Below are 19,305 nucleotides of genomic sequence, written 5' to 3' on the forward strand. Positions count from 1 at the left end.
GGACTTGGAAATATATCACCGTTCCTCCATCGCCGCTGGGTCAAAATCCTGGAACTCCCTCCCTAGCAGCACTGTTGAGAGTTGCTTCACCACACGGACTGCAGCGGTTCAAGAAGGTGACTCACCACCACCTTCTCAAGGGCAATTAGGGACGGGCAATAAATTCTGGCCTTGCCGGCGATGCCCATATCCCGCAACGAATAAAAACATTTGGCAAATGTTTTATTTGTTGCATTTTCACTGATGCCTCATTGGGTAAATGCCATACCGGTTATGGTACTGAGCCATACCAGTCAGGCTGGTCTCCGTTTGATCACCAGTCTGCGCTGAGTTAGCTGTCTTAACTGGGATGGCAATGGAAACAGCCCATTTAACCTCGCTGCCTGGAATGAGAGTCCCCACCATGAATCAGGAGCAGTGGGAGAAAAGTTGGGTGTGGAAGTATTTTTTTATTTAATATTTTAACTAATTTGCAGTGAATTGCTACAGAACATTTTGTGCCATTTCTGCATGATTTAATGGCAGCAAAAATTGAGTGCGCACTCCCTTTTCCCAGTAGCAGTCAGTGCCCCTTTTAATAATTAAGTATTTTGACTCGACGTTAAAAGAGGTGGGGCTCTCTTGATGGCTCCGCTAGGTTATCCAGAGAGTGGTGGACCCAAACAGACTAGGAAGGCTCAGCTTTGCGGTGTAATATGTGATGAGTTAACTGATCGCGAGGTGGGGCGGGGGTGAGGTGCTGTAATTGGGTCGTGGAGGGGAAGATCATCCTGTTCTGTTTGTGGAGATTGGATGAGACAGGATTGGGCTTGGTTGGGATGCCTTTCATGTTGAGCAGTCTGGTGACATTCACTCTGAGCTCCTTGGTTGAGGTGCTAAAGAGTGCGCAGTACCCGTGGATCTGTAACCTACCAAGGAATCAATACATTTAGGACAAGAAGAGAGAAAATTGGTAAATAAAGAAAACACATTACTTAAATATGAGATGGCCGCGCTAGCGGCAGGGACAAGAGGTGTAGAGAGAGCAAGGATATTGAGTCAGTTGACAGCAGATATTGTTTCCATGGCAAACTAGAACTTAATCCAGCTAAACTATGCATTTTGGTTGAAATCTGGATCTGGATAACAGATTTGTACAGTTCGACTGTTTTTGGTAATGGAGTTCTTTCAATTATGCTGGATTGCTGCACGTGTAGAAGTTGACAAAGGGGATGGCAGTTTTGTTGGAGGTTCGCCTTCCACAGCGGGTGGAGAAATATGTTGGCTTCCCAACCCAGCGATCTTCTTGGTGCGAGTTAGAGGACTGTCATGGCACTCAGTCATGCCTGGGATCGCGCTTTGACTGGGTATAGTGAGGTTGTCGGGTCCGGCACCTGCTCAGCCTTGCCCCTTGGGAAGGAACCAGAAGGAGCGTTGAGATTATCCATTTCTCCCGCTCCACCGGCAAGCAGAGTGCCAGTTGACTTTGATTCGTGGAGACGGCATTGATAGTGGCAGAGAAAAACCCTGAGGTCTGCACCATTCGATCTCCCCTGCAGGCCTCATCAGGAATAATGAACCCCAAGTGCCCATGCCTGCAAACCCCATCCATGTGATTGAGTTCCTAACTGCTGCCAAGATATTCTGATGAAAAAGAATCATTCTTGCGCATACCCATTGCTCCCAGCATTGGTGGAGACCTGGAAGTTAGTCAACCATTGCCTCAGCTGTGGAGAGTGTATGTGCCGCTCAGCCTAATTCACTGACCATTCTGGCTTGACCAACTTTCATTGTTCTGCTTTTTGTTTTATATTGCAGTTGATCCGAACAAAGAGCGGCGCGAAGCAGTGAAGCGAAAAACGACCCAGTATTTGAAACGGGCCGAGGAAATATTCAACTCTCACTTACAGGGAAGCTTAGGAAATGGTACCGACGATTCTGGGGTACGAAGAGCTGCGTAGAATCTGGCAACCGATGACACGTTTTACATCTTGCAATACTAAATTCGCACATGATAGATAGCAGGCTGAACTCCTGTGGCAAAAGTCGGTCCTTTTTCCTGAGATTTCTCAATTCCGTGGGCAGGACAGTCTCCGATCTCCTCTCATTGGGATCTCTGAATTGCTGTGACCACTCCCATGAATGCCAGTTACCCTTATCTCATTGAGGACTGACGACGTCCATGTAATGTATCCTCCGTTTTCAGGGCTTGGGCCAGACTGGCTAATTCCGGAAAGCATTCTATATCTGCTAGTTTAATGGGCCTGAGCTGCACAGGGCACTGGTTGTATATTTAACAAGGCTGGACCGCTGATATATTCAACAGGGCTGAGCCAACAATCCTTTCCTAAATAACTTGTTATTTTATCCAACATATATCTTCGTCTTCCCCTATACCCAACATAGACACACACACAATATTCCTGCTCAATGATGTTAGCAATTTTGAATAACCTAAGAGAAGTGGGGGCAGTGGGAAACACTCTTCCTGTGAGTGGTTTGCAGACCGTTTTCAAGTCATTGCAGCATTTATTTGAGCAATTGTGTCAATGCAAAATTGCACTATTTGCACATTGATGAAAATGGCAAGCGATTCTTCTGGTTCTTATAACTCCCCAAAGAAGTTCACTAAACACTTGTTCATGATGCCTGTTTCTCTTTTAAGAAATTATGTGACGTGTCTTCAGATTAAGTTACTTGGACGGAAATGGAAAATTGCAGGACCAATATCAGTACAGTGATGGTATTCATCCCTATTATTGAATCACTGCTTTCATTGCATACGCCCTTGTTTACTTGGATTTACTGGAGTTATAGCACAGATGACATGATGCCATCTTTCAGGTCGCAACAGTACTAATGTGCGCCCCTTTACCCCTCTTTATCAATGTAAAGACTGTCAATCAGTAGTTGGAATGAAATGAGTTTTTACATACTTTGCCCGCATTCTCAGCATCCAGCATGTCCCACTTGGGGACATTGAGTATCTTTTATACCATCCTTTTAGGTACTCTGAGGAAATATGTCTGCTTTTGTGCTGTGGAAGTATGTCTGCTTGTATTTAATTTATCAAGTGATTACTTTATTTCCCTATATTGACAGCTGGCACTGTTAATCACAGACGATGTCAACTCTCTTGTTTTTCTTCCATCATTTGTAGGGTTTCAGCAGCCTGAGGTTCCGGCCAAATAGAATTCTCAGCTCCCCGGTAGAGGACCTGAAAATGTCCAAGGTCATAGCGATCATCGACAAGGTAATCATTCCCACCCTTACCTCCACCCCACCCCAGTTATGACATAATTTACAGCATTAGTGTTTGCAAATGTGCAATTGATTTGTAGTAAAGGACTCTTGTAATTAAACTGTGGATTTAATACAATTTTTCAATAATAATATTTAAAGTGGAACTGCTAGTATTGTTGCATTGTTTTTTGTAGCCCAAGTACGATCCTCTGTATCAGCCATTCCAGGAACCCTTGGTAGCACCCTTGCCTCTGAGTCAGAAGATTATGGGCTCAAGTCCAGAGACTTTAGCACAAAAATCTAGGCTGACACTCCAGTGGGGTACTGAGGGAGTGCTGCACAGTCAAACCTGCCGTCTTTCAGATGAGATGTTAAACCGAGGCCCCGTCTGCTCCCTCAAGTGGGTGTAAAAAAATCCCATGGCACTACTTCGAAGAAGAGCAGGAGAGTTCTCCCCGGTTCCTGGCCAATGTTTATCCCAAAATCAACATCACTAAAACAGATTATCTAGTCATTATCACATTGCTGTTTGTGCGAGCTTCTCGTTTCCTATCTTACAACAGTGATTACTTCATTGTCTGTAAAGCACTTTGGGACATCCTGAGGTCGTGAAAGGCGCTATGTAAATGCAAGTCTTTTTTTCTCTCTGATGGGCTGTCCATTGTATTTAATCCAGCTAATGAACTATTATTGATTTTAAGGAAGTCTTTACACATTTTCTGTGATAATTTGATCTGGATATTTGTGTTGTAGATTGTACGGGCACCTGATTTGTGGTGATAGTCAGACTTCTTTATGTTAAAAGATTTAAAGCAGAGCAAATTGTTTTTTGTTTCCCTTTTCCCCTTTTACATAATTGGATTATAAAAACCAACCAAACCAAGTACATTTGGCGTTTCTTCAGGATTCAGTGGAAATGAGTCAACAATGTTTGGCTGAGTCTTTCCTCTGTAGGTCTCTGTTGCCTTTTTCCCTTTTGTTTTACCATAACAGGATTTGAAATTTTCCATCGGTGATCTGCCCAGAATTCCCGGTTTCCTTGAGCATTTTTAGGCACATTCAGTTCCTGCTTTCAAAATTCTGCTACTCCTTCCTCCTCGCTGTCACGATGGACTCTTAAGGGAAGGCTCATTTGGCAGTGGATGTGGGAGGGGGAGGGGAAATTCAGAGCAATAGAGGAAAGAGTCAGAAAGGCCTCAGTTCTCCAGAATACTCTGCGTCTGGAGTTGAAAGGTGGTTACTTCTGGTGTATATTGGCTGTCTGTCTGACAATCACACATTTGTTGGAATGGTCTTCTTGGCTCAGTCAGCTTTAACAGTATCAGCCTTTTCACTGACTAAATTAAGTAAAACAATGGGCTTAATGTTTCTTTCCCATTTCTGTTTAGGTGCTGCTGGTGCAGAATCCATCTACGAATGAGCCCTTCATAGTCAAAGTAGGTGTCTGAATTATACACTGGCAGGGAGTGCAGTCACTGCAATCATAAAAGATCTGTTGTGTGGCTGAATATGTTTGACACTGAACTTGAAGACAGTGAGCTTTTTCAGTGTCCTTAGTGTTACAATATAAATCTATTGGTGACCGTGCTTTCAGCTGCCTAGGCCCTAAACTCTGGAAATCCCTCCTTAAACCTTACCGCCTCTTTACCTCTCTCCCCCTTTTAAGATGCTCCTTAAAACCAAGCTTTTGGGCACCTGTCCTAATATGTCCTATCTCCTTATACGACTCGGTGTCAAATTTTGTTGATAGCGCTCCTTTGAAGCACCTTGAGACGTTTTACATGTGTTAAAGATGCTATATAAATGCAAGTTGTTGTTGCACAACACTGACCCAGAATCCTAATATTTGATTAAAATACAATGTAGCGACTGAATACGTTGAAATCCTGTGCACAGTACATCGCAGTCTCAGTTGTGCAGGATTAGGGTTATAGCTATTGCATGGTTTGTAAGGAATCCATGAAACGCAAAAATATCTCCTGTGAAATTGTGAAGTTAAGTTGTGACTTTGAAGCCGCTTCGGAGCGAGAAATGCTGGCACAAGGGAGACAGGACTCTGACTCTGCTGCTACACTCTTAATTTGAAGAGCAGCATCTGTGGAGAGAAAAGTACGTTTAATGTTTCAGGTCAATGACCTTTCGTTGGAAAGTTGACCCTGAACATTGTGTATATGGGTATAGTGGGCAAAAGCAATTCTCTGTCTCTCTTTTGATGTACTGGATAATACTTAGGATTCCACTCCATCTCATGTCACTTTAGAATATGGATGGTATCAGCAGACAATTTTCACAACTGGCTAAACAATTAATCAGGTTTATTCAGGCATCGAATGCTTTAAAGAAAAGAGGGAAGATATTGAACAATCCAGAACAGTTCATAAGCTTTGAATTCTTTTTCCAGAATTTAAGATAAAGTACTGTTCAGAAGAAATAAGAATCTTATGGGCGAAATTGGCCTGCGCTCCATTAACTTTCTGGGGCCAGGACTTTTATCGCCGGACGTGCTTATCTGTACTGCAAAAATGGCCAACATGCTCCACCCTTTGTTTCTGATTGGTCCCCTTGGAGGATAAGCCACATCCTGAAGTTTCACAGGAATGTGTAACTGGAACCGTCCATCCCAAGGTCTCACTGACTTTGCAAATTGTAACTCGATCCACTTTGACTTCCTGAAGCGACAGAGCTCCCCAAAAGACAGCAAGGGCCAGACAAAGTGGCCTTACCCCAATCCAAGTACATCCCTCCCCCAGCCAAAGTGCCCTACCCCAGTCCAAATACATCCCCGCCCCCCCCCCCCATAGATGGGGCATTGTGTACGGATTGTTAACAGGTTTATGAGCATGAAATGAATAGTGACAGTGTTATGACTTCTGGATATCATCCACTCCAACGATGTCCCTTGCAGGAGGTTGGAAGAATGTGATCCGTATCCGCCCCCCCCTCGCCCCAACAACCCATGTCTCTCTCTCTCTGTCTCTCTCTCTGTCTCTCTCTCTCTTTCTCTGTCTCTCTCTCTCTTTCTCTGTCTCTCTCTCTCTCTTTCTCTGTCTCTCTCTCACTCTCTCTCTCTCTCTCTCTCTCTCTCTCTGTGTCTCTCTTTCTCTCTCTCTCTCTCTCTCTCTCTCTCTCTCCCCCTCGCTCTCTTTTTTGGGGGGAGAAGGAACTTGACAGGGGGCGGGGCTTGTCACATGTCTGCCAAAAAAAGTGCAGTATGGGCATGGGACTTGACAGACGCTTGACAAAAACCTGTCTGTCAAAAAAAGTGCAGTACAAATAGTTGCATCGTTTCTCTCCCAGCCTACAAGTCCCGTCCCCGACACAGAATTGGGCCTTATGCCCTCAAAAGAAGTGGAGCGCTGGAGACAGTGCTCCGCTTCCTTTGGGGGAGGTGCTGGGGCGGTAGTGCGGCACTTGAGTCCAGCGCTACGCTGTCGCGCTACAATGGGTGTGAGATGAGGCCAGCAGCCCAGCATGATGGTGGCCCGGTCCATGCTAGGGCCGCCATGGTCAGACTGACCTGAAAGCCGGCCGATGAAATACGGCGGCCCCGGGAGTGAATGTCTGGCATTGACACCTGCCCGCACCAGCCTCACGTCCCAACGGGCAATCTCCCCTGTGGGGCGTTAAGGGGTCGGCCCGGGGTCACTGCGCACGGCTGGCCGCGGTGCTGTCGGGGGGCAGCACCTCCCAAACCTCCGGGGCAATTTTCCTGGCAGTAGCACCCTCCCCCTCCATTGGGCAAAAACTGCTTTGACCCCAGAAGCGCTAACGGGGCAATTTTGCCCCCCTTATTCCACAGTGAAACAGAATACAGGCTTTGCTCATCTTATGTAAGCACGAGCCTGCAGAGCTTAACTCATCTCTGTGCTCCACAGAGAGACAAACCCAACTGAATCAAAGTTGGCATTTCTCCATTTAGCTCTAGGATTCTACTTCAGTCTAAAAGTAGATTCCCTATTTGGTAATTCTCAGCAGCCTGTCCCGATGACCTGTCGTTAATACAGAGTAAATGCACTGTATATATCTATGTGCATGCGTGTGTATGTATATATGTGTGTGTGCGCGTATATATTATATATATATATATATATAATGTATGTATATATTATATGTGTGTATATATATATGAAAAAAAACAACAAAGCGACGTGGTATAGTCTGACATTACTTGGTGCGTGACCTTTGCAATTAGTTAACAGGAAATGCGGTTGATTATCTCTTTTCAATTGGGACAACAGCATATTTGCTGTCGCCACTCTGGCGTTGTGCCACACCGATGCCGCATGATGAGCTGAAATCCGCTTTAAGAGAAGGCAGCATAATTGTTGTGCATGCAATAACTCAATAGGCTTAGTACCGTGAACTCAAATCAGGTGCGACCTGACTACTTTATTAGCTCTCAAAGTGAGTATTAAACATGGAGGCTTTCTTTATATACAAGAGCTGCACGTGTGTGTCTGTGGCGCAATGACCTCTGACGGTCTCGTCCCCTGGTGGCAGGTAAACCCAGGCATACATACATTGCATCATTCCCCTCACCCCGAGATCTTGATATCAGTCCTATTTACAAATTGAGACAGTCCGGGGCTTTCCGCTCCCTAGATGATCATCTCAGTTCGATTCCAGATGGCTGAATATGAATCGTTTGGTCATTGATGGTGTCTACTTCAAGCTGTTCCGGTTTGTCTGAGTGCCGCAATTTCGTCTGATCAATATGCCTCCTGCATGTTTGCCCATTAGTGAGCGTGACAATAAGCACCCTGTTACCCTCCTTGGCCATAACAGTGCCAGTGACCCACTTGAGGCCTTGACCATAATTTAGCACATATACAGGATCATTAATAGAGATGTTGCATGACACGGCAGTGCGATCATGATACCACTGCTTATGTTAACGTCTGTTTTCGACATGATCGTTCAGATCAGGGTGGACAAGCGAGGGCCTGGTCTTGAAACCACCTTCTTCAACAGTTCAGCAGGGGGATATCCCGGTAAGCGTGTGGGGTGTCGTCCTGTAACTAAGCAATATGCGTGACACGTGAGTCTGCAAAGAACCGTGAGTTATGCGTTTCAGGCTCTGCTTGATGGATTGGACGGCCCGCTCCACTTGACCATTGGACGCGGGTTTGAATGGTGCTGACCTTACTTGCTTGATATCATTGAGTCTCAAACTCTTGAAACTCCAAACTCGTGAAGCACGATCCATTGTTGCTCACAACGATGTCAGGCAGACCATGAGTGGCGAACATGGCACGAAGACTCTCAATGGTGGCTGTGGATGTGCTGGATGACATGATTACACATTCTACCCATTTGGAATATGCATCCACCACCACCAAAAACATTTTGCCCAGGAAAGGACCCGCATAGTTGATGTGGATCCTTGACCATGGTTTGGATGGCCACGACCACAGGCTTAGCGGAGATTCCACTGGTGCATTGGTGAACTGCATGCAAGTGTTGCACTGATGCACACATGACTCAAAATCAGAGTCAATGCCAGGCCACCAAACGTGAGACCTGGCAATGGCCTTCATCACAATACCGGGATGGGTACTGTGTAAATTCCGTACAAATCTCTCCCTGCCTTTCTTGGGCATAACAACATGAATACCCTATAGCAAACAATCAGATTGAATGGATAGTTTGTCTTTGCGGCGGTTGTAAGGTTTTGTCTCATCACACACTTCCCTGGGAATGGCCATCCAATCACCACTAAGGAAACAACATTTTACAACCGATACGATCGGATCCTGGCTGGTCCAGGTCCTAACTTGTTGAGCAGTGACAGGTGACCCTTCACTCTCAAAGACATCCATGACCAACAGTAGGTCTGCGGGCTGTGGCGATTCCACCTCCGGCGTGGGCAATGGTAAACGGCTCAATGCATCGGCACAATTCTTGGTGCCAGTTCCATGCCAAATGACATAATCATAGGCAGATAATGTCGGCGCCCACCTCTGGATGCGGGATGACGCGTTGGTATTGATACCTCTATGCTCTGAAAATAAAGATATGAGCGGCTTGTGATCGATTTCAAGTTCGAAACAAAGCCCAAACAGATACTGGTGCATCTTTTTAACTCCATATACACAGGCTAAAGCTTCTTTCTCTACCATGCCATAGGCTCTTTCCGCTTTAGACATGCTTCTCGACACGTACGCAACGGGTTGTAGTTTGCCTGACTCATTGGATTGTTGGAGCACGCAACCAACCCCATGTGACGAAGCGTCACAGGCCAATACTAAACGCTTGTACGGGTCATAATGTACCAGCAATTTGTTGGAACAAAGCAGATTTCTAGCCTTCGCGAAGGCCCTGTTTTGAGATACACCCCAAACCCAGTTGTTGCCTTTTCTGAGCAGCATGTTCAGTGGTTCTAATAATGTGCTCACTTTAGGTAAGAAATTACCAAAGCAATTGAAAAGACCAATGAACGAACGCAGCTCCGTCACATTCTGGGGTCTGGGTGCATTTTTGATGGCCTCTGTTTTCGAGTCTGTAGGTCTGATGCCATCTGCAGCAATCTTCCTTCCCAGGAATTCGACTTCCAGTGCCATAAAGACACACTTTGAACATTTCAGCCTGAGCCCCACTTTGTCCAGACGACGTAGAACATCTTCCAGGTTGTGCAGGTGTTCGGCAGTGTCATGACCTGTGACCAGAATGTCGTCTTGGAACAACACGGTTCTAGGGACGGACTTCAGTAAACTCTCCATGTTTCTCTGAAATATGGCTGCAGCTGAGCGAATTCCAAAAGGATACCTAACGTAAGTGAACAGCCCTTTATGCGTATTGATGCACGTAAGTTTCTTCTACGATTCGACAAGCTCCTGTGTCATATAGGCCGACGTCAGATCCAATTTGGTGAACGACTTTCCCCGGCTAGCGTTGCAAACAAGTCATCAGCCTTTGGTAACGAGTACTGATCCTGTTTCGAAACTCGGTTGATCGTAACCTTGTAGTCTCCACAAATCCTGACCGTGCAATCACTTGCAGTAACAATTGGATTAGCCCATTTGTTAAATTCGACCGATGAAATGACCCCTTCACATTGGAGTCTATCAGTTCGATTTTGACCTTCTCCCTCATCATGTAAGGGACTGCTCGGGCTTTGTGATGGAAGGATCTTTCATCCGACTCCAGGTGCATCTGCACCTTGGCTCCCATGAAGTTGTGCAGGGGTCCCCTGCAGTCATCCCCCTCCAAAACAGATACACCACCTTGGGTGCTGTTGGGGGGGAATGACTCATCAGGGGAGGGCAGCAGTAGTCAAGTTCATGGCACCATGGGTGGCTCTGCTGCACAGGAGGGCAGGAAAAAGAGCGGGAGAGCTATAGTGCTAGGGGATTCTATTGTAAGGGGAATAGACGTTTCTGCGACCGCAATCGAGACTCCAGGATGGTATGTTTACCTCCCTGGTGTAAGGGTCAAGGATGTCTCTGAGCAGCTGCAGGACATTTTGGAAGGGAAGGGTGAACAGCCAGTTGTCGTGGTGCATATAGGTACAACGATATAAGTAAAAAAACAGGATGAGGTCCTACAAGCTGAAATTAGGGAGCTAGCAGTTAAATTAAAAAGCTTGGACCTCAAAGGTAGTAATCTCAGGATTGCTACCAGTGCCACGTGCTAGTCAGAGTAGAAATAGCAGGATAGCTAAGATGCACATGTGGCTTGAGGAGTGGTGCAGGAGGGAGGGATTCAAATTCCTGGGACATTGGAACCGGTTCTGGGGGAGGTGGGACCAGTACAAACCGGACGGTCTGCACCTGGGCAGGACCGGAACCAATGTCCTAGGGAAGTGTTTGCTAGTGCTGTTGGGGAGGGGTTAAACTAATATGGTAGGGGGATGGGAATCTATGCAGGGAGACAGAGGGAAGTAGAATGGGGGCAGAAGCAAAAGATAGAAAGAAGAAAAGTAAAAGTGGAGGGCAGAGAAACCCAAGGCAAAAATCAAAAAGGGCCACATTACAGCAAAATTCTAAAGGGACAAAATGTGTGAAAAAGACAAGCCTGAAGGCTCTGTGCCTCAATAAAGGAGTATTCGTAATAAGGTGGATGAATTAATTGCGCAGGCAGCTATTAACGAACATGATATAATTGGGATTACGGAGCCATGGCTCCAGGGTGACCAAGGCTGGGAACTCAACATCCAGGGGTATTCAACATTCAGGAACGATAGACAGAAAGGAAAAGGAAGTGGGGTGGCATTGCTGGTTAAAGAGGAAATTAATGCAATAGTAAGGAAGGACATTAGTTTGGATGATGTGGAATCTGTGTGGGTAGAGCTGCGGAATACCAAAGGGCAGTCGTAGTGAGGTTGGGGACAGCATCAAACAAGAAATTAGGGATGCGTGCAATAAAGGTACAGCAGTTACCTTGGGTGACTTTAATCTACATATAGATTGGGCTAACCAAGCTGGTAGCAATACGGTGGAGGAGGATTTCCTGGAGTGTATTAGGGATAGTTTTCTGGACCAATATGTCAAGGAACCAGTTAGAGGGCTGGCCAGCCTTGACTCGGTGATATGTAATGAGAAAGGACTAATTAGCAATCTTGTTGTGTGAGGCCCCCTGCGGAAGAGTGACCATAATATGGTAGAATTCTTTAATAAGATGGAGAGTGACACAGAGACTAGGGTCCTGAACTTAAGGAAAGATAACTTCAATGATATGAGACGTGAATTGGCTAAAATAGACTGGCGAATTATACTTAAAGGGTTAACGGTGGATAGAAAATGGCAAACATTTAAAGATCACATGGATGAACTTCAACAATTGTACATCCCTGTCTGGAGTAAAAATAAAACTGGGAAGGTGGTTCAACCGTAGCTAACAAGGGAAATTAAGGATAGTGTGAAATCCAAGGAAGAGGCATATAAATTGGCCAGAAAAAGCAGCAAACCTGAGGACTGGGAGAAATTTAGAATTCAGCAGAGGAGGACAAAGGGTTTAATTAGGAGGGGGAAAATAGAGTATGAGAGGAAGCTTGCTGTGAACATAAAAACCTACTGCAAAAGCTTCTATAGATATGTGAAGAGAAAAAGATCATTGAAGACAAACTTAGGTCCCTTGCAGTCAGAATTAGATGAATTTATAATGGAGGACAAAGAAATGGCAGACCAATTGAACAAATACTTTGGTTCTGTCTTCACGAAGGAAGACACAAATAACCTTCCGGAAATACTAGGGGACCGAGGGTCTTGCGAGAAGGAGGAACTGAAGGAAATCCTTATTAGGCATGAAATTGTGTTAGGGAAATTGAAGGAATTGAAGGCCGATAAATCCCCAGGGCCTGATAGTCTGCATCCCAGAGTACTTAAGGAAGTGGCCATAGAAATAGTGGATGCATTGGTGATCATTTTCCAATAGCCTATCAACTCTGGATCAGTTCCTATGGATGGAGGATAGCTAATTTAACATCACTTTTTTTTTTTAAAAAAGGAGGGAGAGAGAAAACGGATAATTATAGACCGGCTAGCCTGACATCAGTAGTGGGGAAATGTTGGAATCAATTATTAAAGATGAAATAGCAGTGCATTTGGAAAGCAGTGACAGGATCGGTCCAATTCAGCATGGATTTATGAAGGGGAAATCATGCTTGACAAATCTAGAATTTTTTGAGGATGTAACTAGTAGAATGGACAAGGGATAACCACTGGATGTGGTGTATTTGGACTTTCAAAAGGCTTTTGACAAGGTCCCACACAAGAGATTGATGTGCAAAATTAAAGCACATGGTATTTGGCGTAATGTATTGACGTGAATAGAGAACTGGTTGGTAGACAGGAAACAGAGAGTTGGGATAAACGGGTCCTTTTCAGAATGGCAGGCAGTGACTAGTGGGGTGCTGCAGTGCTCAGTGCTGGGACCCCAGCTATTTACAATATACATCAATGATTTAGATGAAGGAATTGCGTGTAATATCTCCAAATTTGCAGATGACACTAAGCTGGGTGGCGGTGTGAGCTGTAAGGAGGATGCTAAGAGGCTGCAGGGTGACTTGGACAGGTTAGGTGAGTAGACAAATGCATGGCGGATGCAGTATAATGTGGATAAATGTGAGGTTATTCACTGTAGTGGCAAAAATATGAAGGCAGAATATTATCTGAATGGTGACAAATTAGGAAAAGGGGAGGTGCAATGAGGCCTGGCTGTCATGGTACATCAGTCATTGAAAGTTGGCATGCAGGTACAGCAGACGGTGAAGAAGGCAAATGTCATGTTGGCCTTCATAGCTGGGGGATTTGAGTATAGGAGCAGGGAGGTCTTACTGCAGTTGTACAGGGTTTTGGTGAGGCCTCACCTGGAATATTGTGTTCAGTTTTGGTCTCCTAATCTGAGGAAAGACATTCTTGCTATTGAGGAAGTGCAGCGAAGGTTCATCAGACTGATTACTGAGATGTCAGCACTGACATGAGGAGAGACTGGATCGACTGGGCCTGTATTCACTGGAGTTTAGAGGAATGAGAGGGGGTCTCATGGAAACATAAAATTCTGATGGGACTGGACAGGTTAGATACAGGAAGAATGTTCCCGATGTTGGGGAAGGCCAGAACCAGGTGTCACAGTCTAAGGATAAGGGGTAAGCCATTTAGGACCGAGATGAGGAGAAACTTCTTCACCCAGAGAATTGTGAACCTGTGGAATTCTCTATCGCAGAGAGTTGTTGATGCCAGTTCGTTAGATATATTCAAGACGGAATTAGATATGGCCCTTACGGCTAAAGTGATCAAGGGTTATGGAGAGAAAGCAGGAAAGGGGTACTGAGTTGAATGATCAGCCATGATCTTATTGAATGATGGTGCAGGCTCGAAGGGCCTACTCCTGCACCTAGCTTCTATGTTTCTATGTTTGCCGATGCCCGGTTCAAACAGCGAGGGAAATTTGCTCAGCACTTGAGCACACGAAGTGTCATCCACCGATGGCAAAGCTTTAATATTGTTCCAGTTCCACTTCATTTTATCGAGCCAACTCCTGCCGAACACTGTTGGACCATTGCCTGGAACGATCCACAGCGATAGATCATGAACCGCCCCATTGTACGACCCCTTGACTGCTGCACTACCAATCACTGGTATGAGCTCTTTGGTGTAGGTATGCAATTTTGCATTTACTGAACTCAGCTTGGGTTTCACGGCCTTGGTGTCCCACAGCTTTTCGAAAGTCCTCTGGCTCATAATTGACTGACTCGCACCCGCGTCTAATTCCATAGATACCGGCACACCGTTCAATTTTACTTCAATCATTATCGGTTGGCTCTTTGTCAGGAACGAATGTACACTATACACTTTCTCCTCTTGTATCTCGGGTTGCATTGTCGGATCCGCTCCATATCGGTCATCCTCATCCACGTGGTGTGTCCGCAGCACACTTGCTGAGCTGCGGACACATCCACTGAAGGTGCCCCATTTTCGCACAGCCTCTACAAATATACTGCCTGAAACGGCACTGATGAGGCCGATGATTGCCCCCACAACGTCAACAGGGTGAAATCGGATTTGTGCCCAATGGCGGACTTCGAGCAGCTACAGGTTTCGCAAACACAGTCAGGTAGGCTCTGCCAGGTGCAGCTCTGCCAACCGACGACACAATCTGGTGCACAGTATTTGCAGAGTCGGAACTCCACGGCGAGAATATCTGCTTTGTACTATCGACCGTGGTCAGGCAAGCCTGGGAGATCGTGATGGCCCTGCTCAGATCCAGCGTCACCGCAGCCAGCTTCCGCAAGATCACCTCGTGGTTTATGCCTATTCCAAAGACAACGCGCAGCATGTCTTCCAACGTGGTTCCAAACTTACATGGCCCAGCGAGACGTCTCAGGTCAGCAACAAATTCCGCCACGTCCTGGCCCTCAGAACGAACATGCTTGTAAAAGCGATATCTCGAGATGATGATATCTTCTTTAGGTTTGAGATGGTCCCGAAATCAGAGCACACAATTCCTCATAGGTCTTTTCCGTTGGACATGCAGGTGAGAGCAGATTCTTTGAGGCCTTAGATTTTTGGACCACAAACCGTGAGGAAAACCGTCCTGCGCCTACCTGCGTCAGTGTCTTCATCCATCTTGTTGGCCACGAAGTACTGGTCGAGGCGTTCTGTAAAATCCTCCCAATCTTCTCCCTCCATGAATCGCTCCAGGATTCCAACGGTGCTCATTTCTTTTGTGTGTGTGTGAAAGTTCGTATTTTGCGTCATCGCCAAATGTTGCGTATGCAATAACTCAATAGACTTAGCACCGTGAACTCAAACAGGTGCGACATGACTCTACTTTATTAGCTCTCAAAGGGAGGATTAAACATGGAGGCTTTCTTTATAAACAAGGGCTGCACGTGTGTGTCTGTGGCCCAATGATCTCCGACAGTCATTCCCTCTGGTGGCAGGTAAACCCAGGCATACATACATTACAATAATGTTGTGTGGAGTGCTGGCATTATAGGGTTGTGTCAACAATGAATTCTCAAGCTTATATTTGGCATTTTGGAAAGCACTGAGCAGAGTCCATGGGGAGAGAGAATTGGCAAGGCCTTTCTCCTGCATCTCTAGTATGGTTGGTTTTAGAGGCTTGAGAGCCGATTGCCTGTCTAGTGGTTCAGTATGGGCTGTGTGTGGCACAAGGAGACCCAGTTCCAACAGGGTATGACTAATTCTTTTTTCTCTTTTATAGAGCCTGCCCAAATGTAGCCTGGTGAACCGTGAGCGGCAGACAATAATCCCACAGGGTGTTCCCTTTATGGTGCGGCTCCTGCAGTATTATCTCAGCGACAACGCGGTCTTCCTTCACCTGGAGCATGTTCCAGGTAATGAGCTGCTGAAGGGGTTTGAGGAGGAGGGGGAATGATGCAGGGATGAAGTTTATGGGATTGTGTGATGGGAACCTAAACCCTGTTGAGGGGGAAACCGAAAGCATTTCATTTTGGTTTGATACTGTCACCGGGAGGTCGTCTTAATGACCAGTTCGGTGTCCTTTGAGACGCTGTTAGTTCTGATCTAAGATCACATAACTGGGTGGGCGGCGAGAAGGTCATCGTCCACCCCAAAGCATTAAGTGACCACAAACCTCAACGTTCAAAGATTGCTCACTTAGCGTGACTATCTGACTGGGTTCCCAGATGTGGCAGGGGGGGGGGGGGTGGGTGTAATTACCTTCTGCTACTTGTACACATGGGTGACCTTAGGCTACAGGGAAACATTTGAGAGTTTATACATCCAGAATCATTGTCCGAAAATCGGACATTTTTGACAAAAGCACATTTCAGATTGAGTAGTCATGCGATCGGTTCGAGCCTTGCCGAATGACGCTCGACCCGACCTGACCCACGTGCTCCCCTCGACCCGACCCGACCCACGCACTCTGGTGTTTAGCGAGATTTACAGGTATTGTGAATTTGTGTTCGTTCTTCTATTTCATGCTTTATAATATTTTATACTTAAGCTTGGGTTGTGCTAAGCTGTTTTAATGTCCGATCCAGAAAAATCCGAAAACCAGCATGGCTTTGGCCCCGAGGTTGCCGGATTTGGGATGTCGTACCTGTGTATATATGCAACTGCGGAATTGGGTGCGGAACTCTGATCGTTTCATTCATGGTTCAACCTCCTCCTCTGATGGAACTGTACAGCCATTCCTGTAAATTGTGCTCTGTAGACATAATAACACACCTGTGTTTGGCTCTGTGTCCCCCTCTTCCCAACCCACCACCTTTATCATACACTGTAAACAGACTTTCTTTCCATATGCAAGGTTTGTATTTCCTCCAATCTACTATCAGCCAGTGTGTTTACACAGAAGTTTAAGTTTGGATTTTGAGCAAAGCAGTAGATATGTGGAAAAGAATCCCATCATAATGGTTACATTGAGTATATACTTTAAAAATAAATTGGCCAAATATCTGGTTAAGATCAGGGTTATATGGATAATTATGATCCTAGATGATTGAATACTCTACTGTACACTGGTTCCTGCACTTTCGGATGAGATGTTAAACCGAGGCCCCGTCTGCTGTCTCAGGTGAACGTAAACAATCTCGAACTATTTAGATGAAGAGCAGGGAGTTATCACCGGTGTCCTAGCCAATATTTATCCCTTAACCAACATCACTAAAACAGATTATCTGGTCATTATCCCACTGCTATTTGTGGGAGATTACTCTGTGAAAATTGACTGCTGCGTTTCCTACATAAGAACATAAGAATTAGGAACAGGAGTAGGCCATCTAGCCCCTCGAGCCTGCTCCACCATGGCTAATCTGGCCATGGACTCAGCTCCACTTACCTGTCAGCTCCCCATAACCATTAATTCCCTTATTGGTTAAAAATCTATCTATCTGTGATTTGAATACATTCAATGAGCTAGCCTCAACTGCTTCCTTGGGCAGAGAATTCCACAGATTCACAACCCTCTGGGAGAAGAAATTCCTTCTCAACTCGGTTTTAAATTGGCTCCCCCGTATTCTGAGGCTGTGCCCCCTAGTTCTAGTCTCCCCGACCAGTGGAAACAACCTCTCTGCCTCTATCTTGTCTATCCGCTTCATTATTTTAAATGTTTCGAAAAGATCACCCCTCATCCTTCTGAACTCCAACGAGTAAAGACCCAGTCTACTCAATCTATCATCATAAGGCAACCCTCTCATCTCCAGAATCAGCCTAGTGAATCGTCTCTGTAACCCCTCCAAGGCTAGTATATCCTTCCTTAAGTAAGGTGACCAAAACTGCACGCAGTACTCCAGGTGGGGCCTCACCAATACCCTATACAGTTGCAGCAGGACCTCCCTGCTTTTGTACTCAATCCCTCTCGCAATGAAGGCCAACATTCCATTCGCCTTCCTGATTACCTGCTGCACCTACAAACTAACTTTTTGGGATTTATGCACAAGGACCCCCAGGTCGCTCTGCACCGCAGCATGTTGTAATTTCTCCCCATTCAAATAATATTCCCTTTTACTATTTTTTTTTTTCCCAAGGTGGATGACCTCACATTTTCCGACATTGTATTCCATCTGCCAAACCTTAGCCTATTCGCTTAACCTAACTAAATCTCTTTGCAGCCTCTCTGTGTCCTCTACACAACCCGCTTTCCCACTAATCTTTGTGTCATCTGCAAATTTTGTTACACTACACTCTGTCCCCTCCTCCAGGTCATCTATGCATATTGCAAACAGTTGTGGTGCCAGCACCGATCCCTGTGGCACACCACTAACCACCGATTTCCAACCCGAAAAGGACCCATTTATCCCGACTCTCTGCTTTCTGTTCGCCAGCCAATTCTCTATCCATGCTAATACATTTCCTCTGACTCCGCGTACCTTTATCTTCTGCAGTAACCTTTTGTGTGGCACCTTATCGAATGCCTTTTGGAAATCTAAATACACCACATCCATCAGTACACCTCTATCCACCATGCTCGTTACATCCTCAAAGAATTCCAGTAAATTAGTTAAACATGATTTCCCCTTCATGAATCCATGTTGCATCTGCTTGATTGCACTATACCTATCTAGATGTCCCGCTATTTCTTCCTTAATGATAGCTTCAAGCATTTTCCCCACTACAGATGTTAAACTAACCGGCCGATAGTTACCTGCCTTTTGTCTGCCCCCTTTTTTAAACAGAGGCATTACATTAGCTGCTTTCCACTCCGCTGGTACCTCCCCAGAGTCCAGAGAATTTTGGTAGATTATAACGAATGCATCTGCTATAACTTCCGCCATCTCTTTTAATACCCTGGGATGCATTTCATCAGGACCAGGGGACTTGTCTACCTTGTGTCCCATTAGCCTGTCCAGCACTACCACCCATGGTGATAGTGATTATCTCAAGGTCCTCCCTTCCCACATTCCCGTGACCAGCAATTTTTGGCATGGTTTTTGTGTCTTCCACTGTGAAGACCGAAGCAAAATAATTGTTTAAGGTCTCAGCCATTTCCACATTTCCCATTATTAAATCCCCCTTCTCATCTTCTAAGGGACCAACATTTACTTTAGTCACTCTCTTCCATTTTATATATCGGTAAAAGCTTTTACTATCTGTTTTTATGTTTTGTGCAAGTTTACTTTCGTAATCTATCATTCCTTTCTTTACTGCTTTC

The 19,305-nt window shown here is 45.5% G+C and overlaps 1 protein-coding gene across 1 annotated transcript in view; it reads left to right on the forward strand.

Moving 5' to 3' along the window:
* rps6kl1 (ribosomal protein S6 kinase-like 1) overlaps positions 1 to 19,305 on the forward strand; it is a 72,181-nt gene that overhangs the window by 31,471 nt on the left and 21,405 nt on the right. The window contains exons 4-7 of the mRNA XM_070877568.1: positions 1,798 to 1,922; positions 3,140 to 3,232; positions 4,611 to 4,658; positions 15,889 to 16,021. Coding sequence (XP_070733669.1) covers positions 1,798 to 1,922; positions 3,140 to 3,232; positions 4,611 to 4,658; positions 15,889 to 16,021 — 399 coding nt within the window. The remainder of the gene's footprint in view (positions 1 to 1,797; positions 1,923 to 3,139; positions 3,233 to 4,610; positions 4,659 to 15,888; positions 16,022 to 19,305) is intronic.

This window comes from Pristiophorus japonicus, chromosome 4 (assembly GCF_044704955.1).
Source record: "Pristiophorus japonicus isolate sPriJap1 chromosome 4, sPriJap1.hap1, whole genome shotgun sequence".
Classification (NCBI taxonomy): domain Eukaryota; kingdom Metazoa; phylum Chordata; class Chondrichthyes; family Pristiophoridae; genus Pristiophorus; species Pristiophorus japonicus.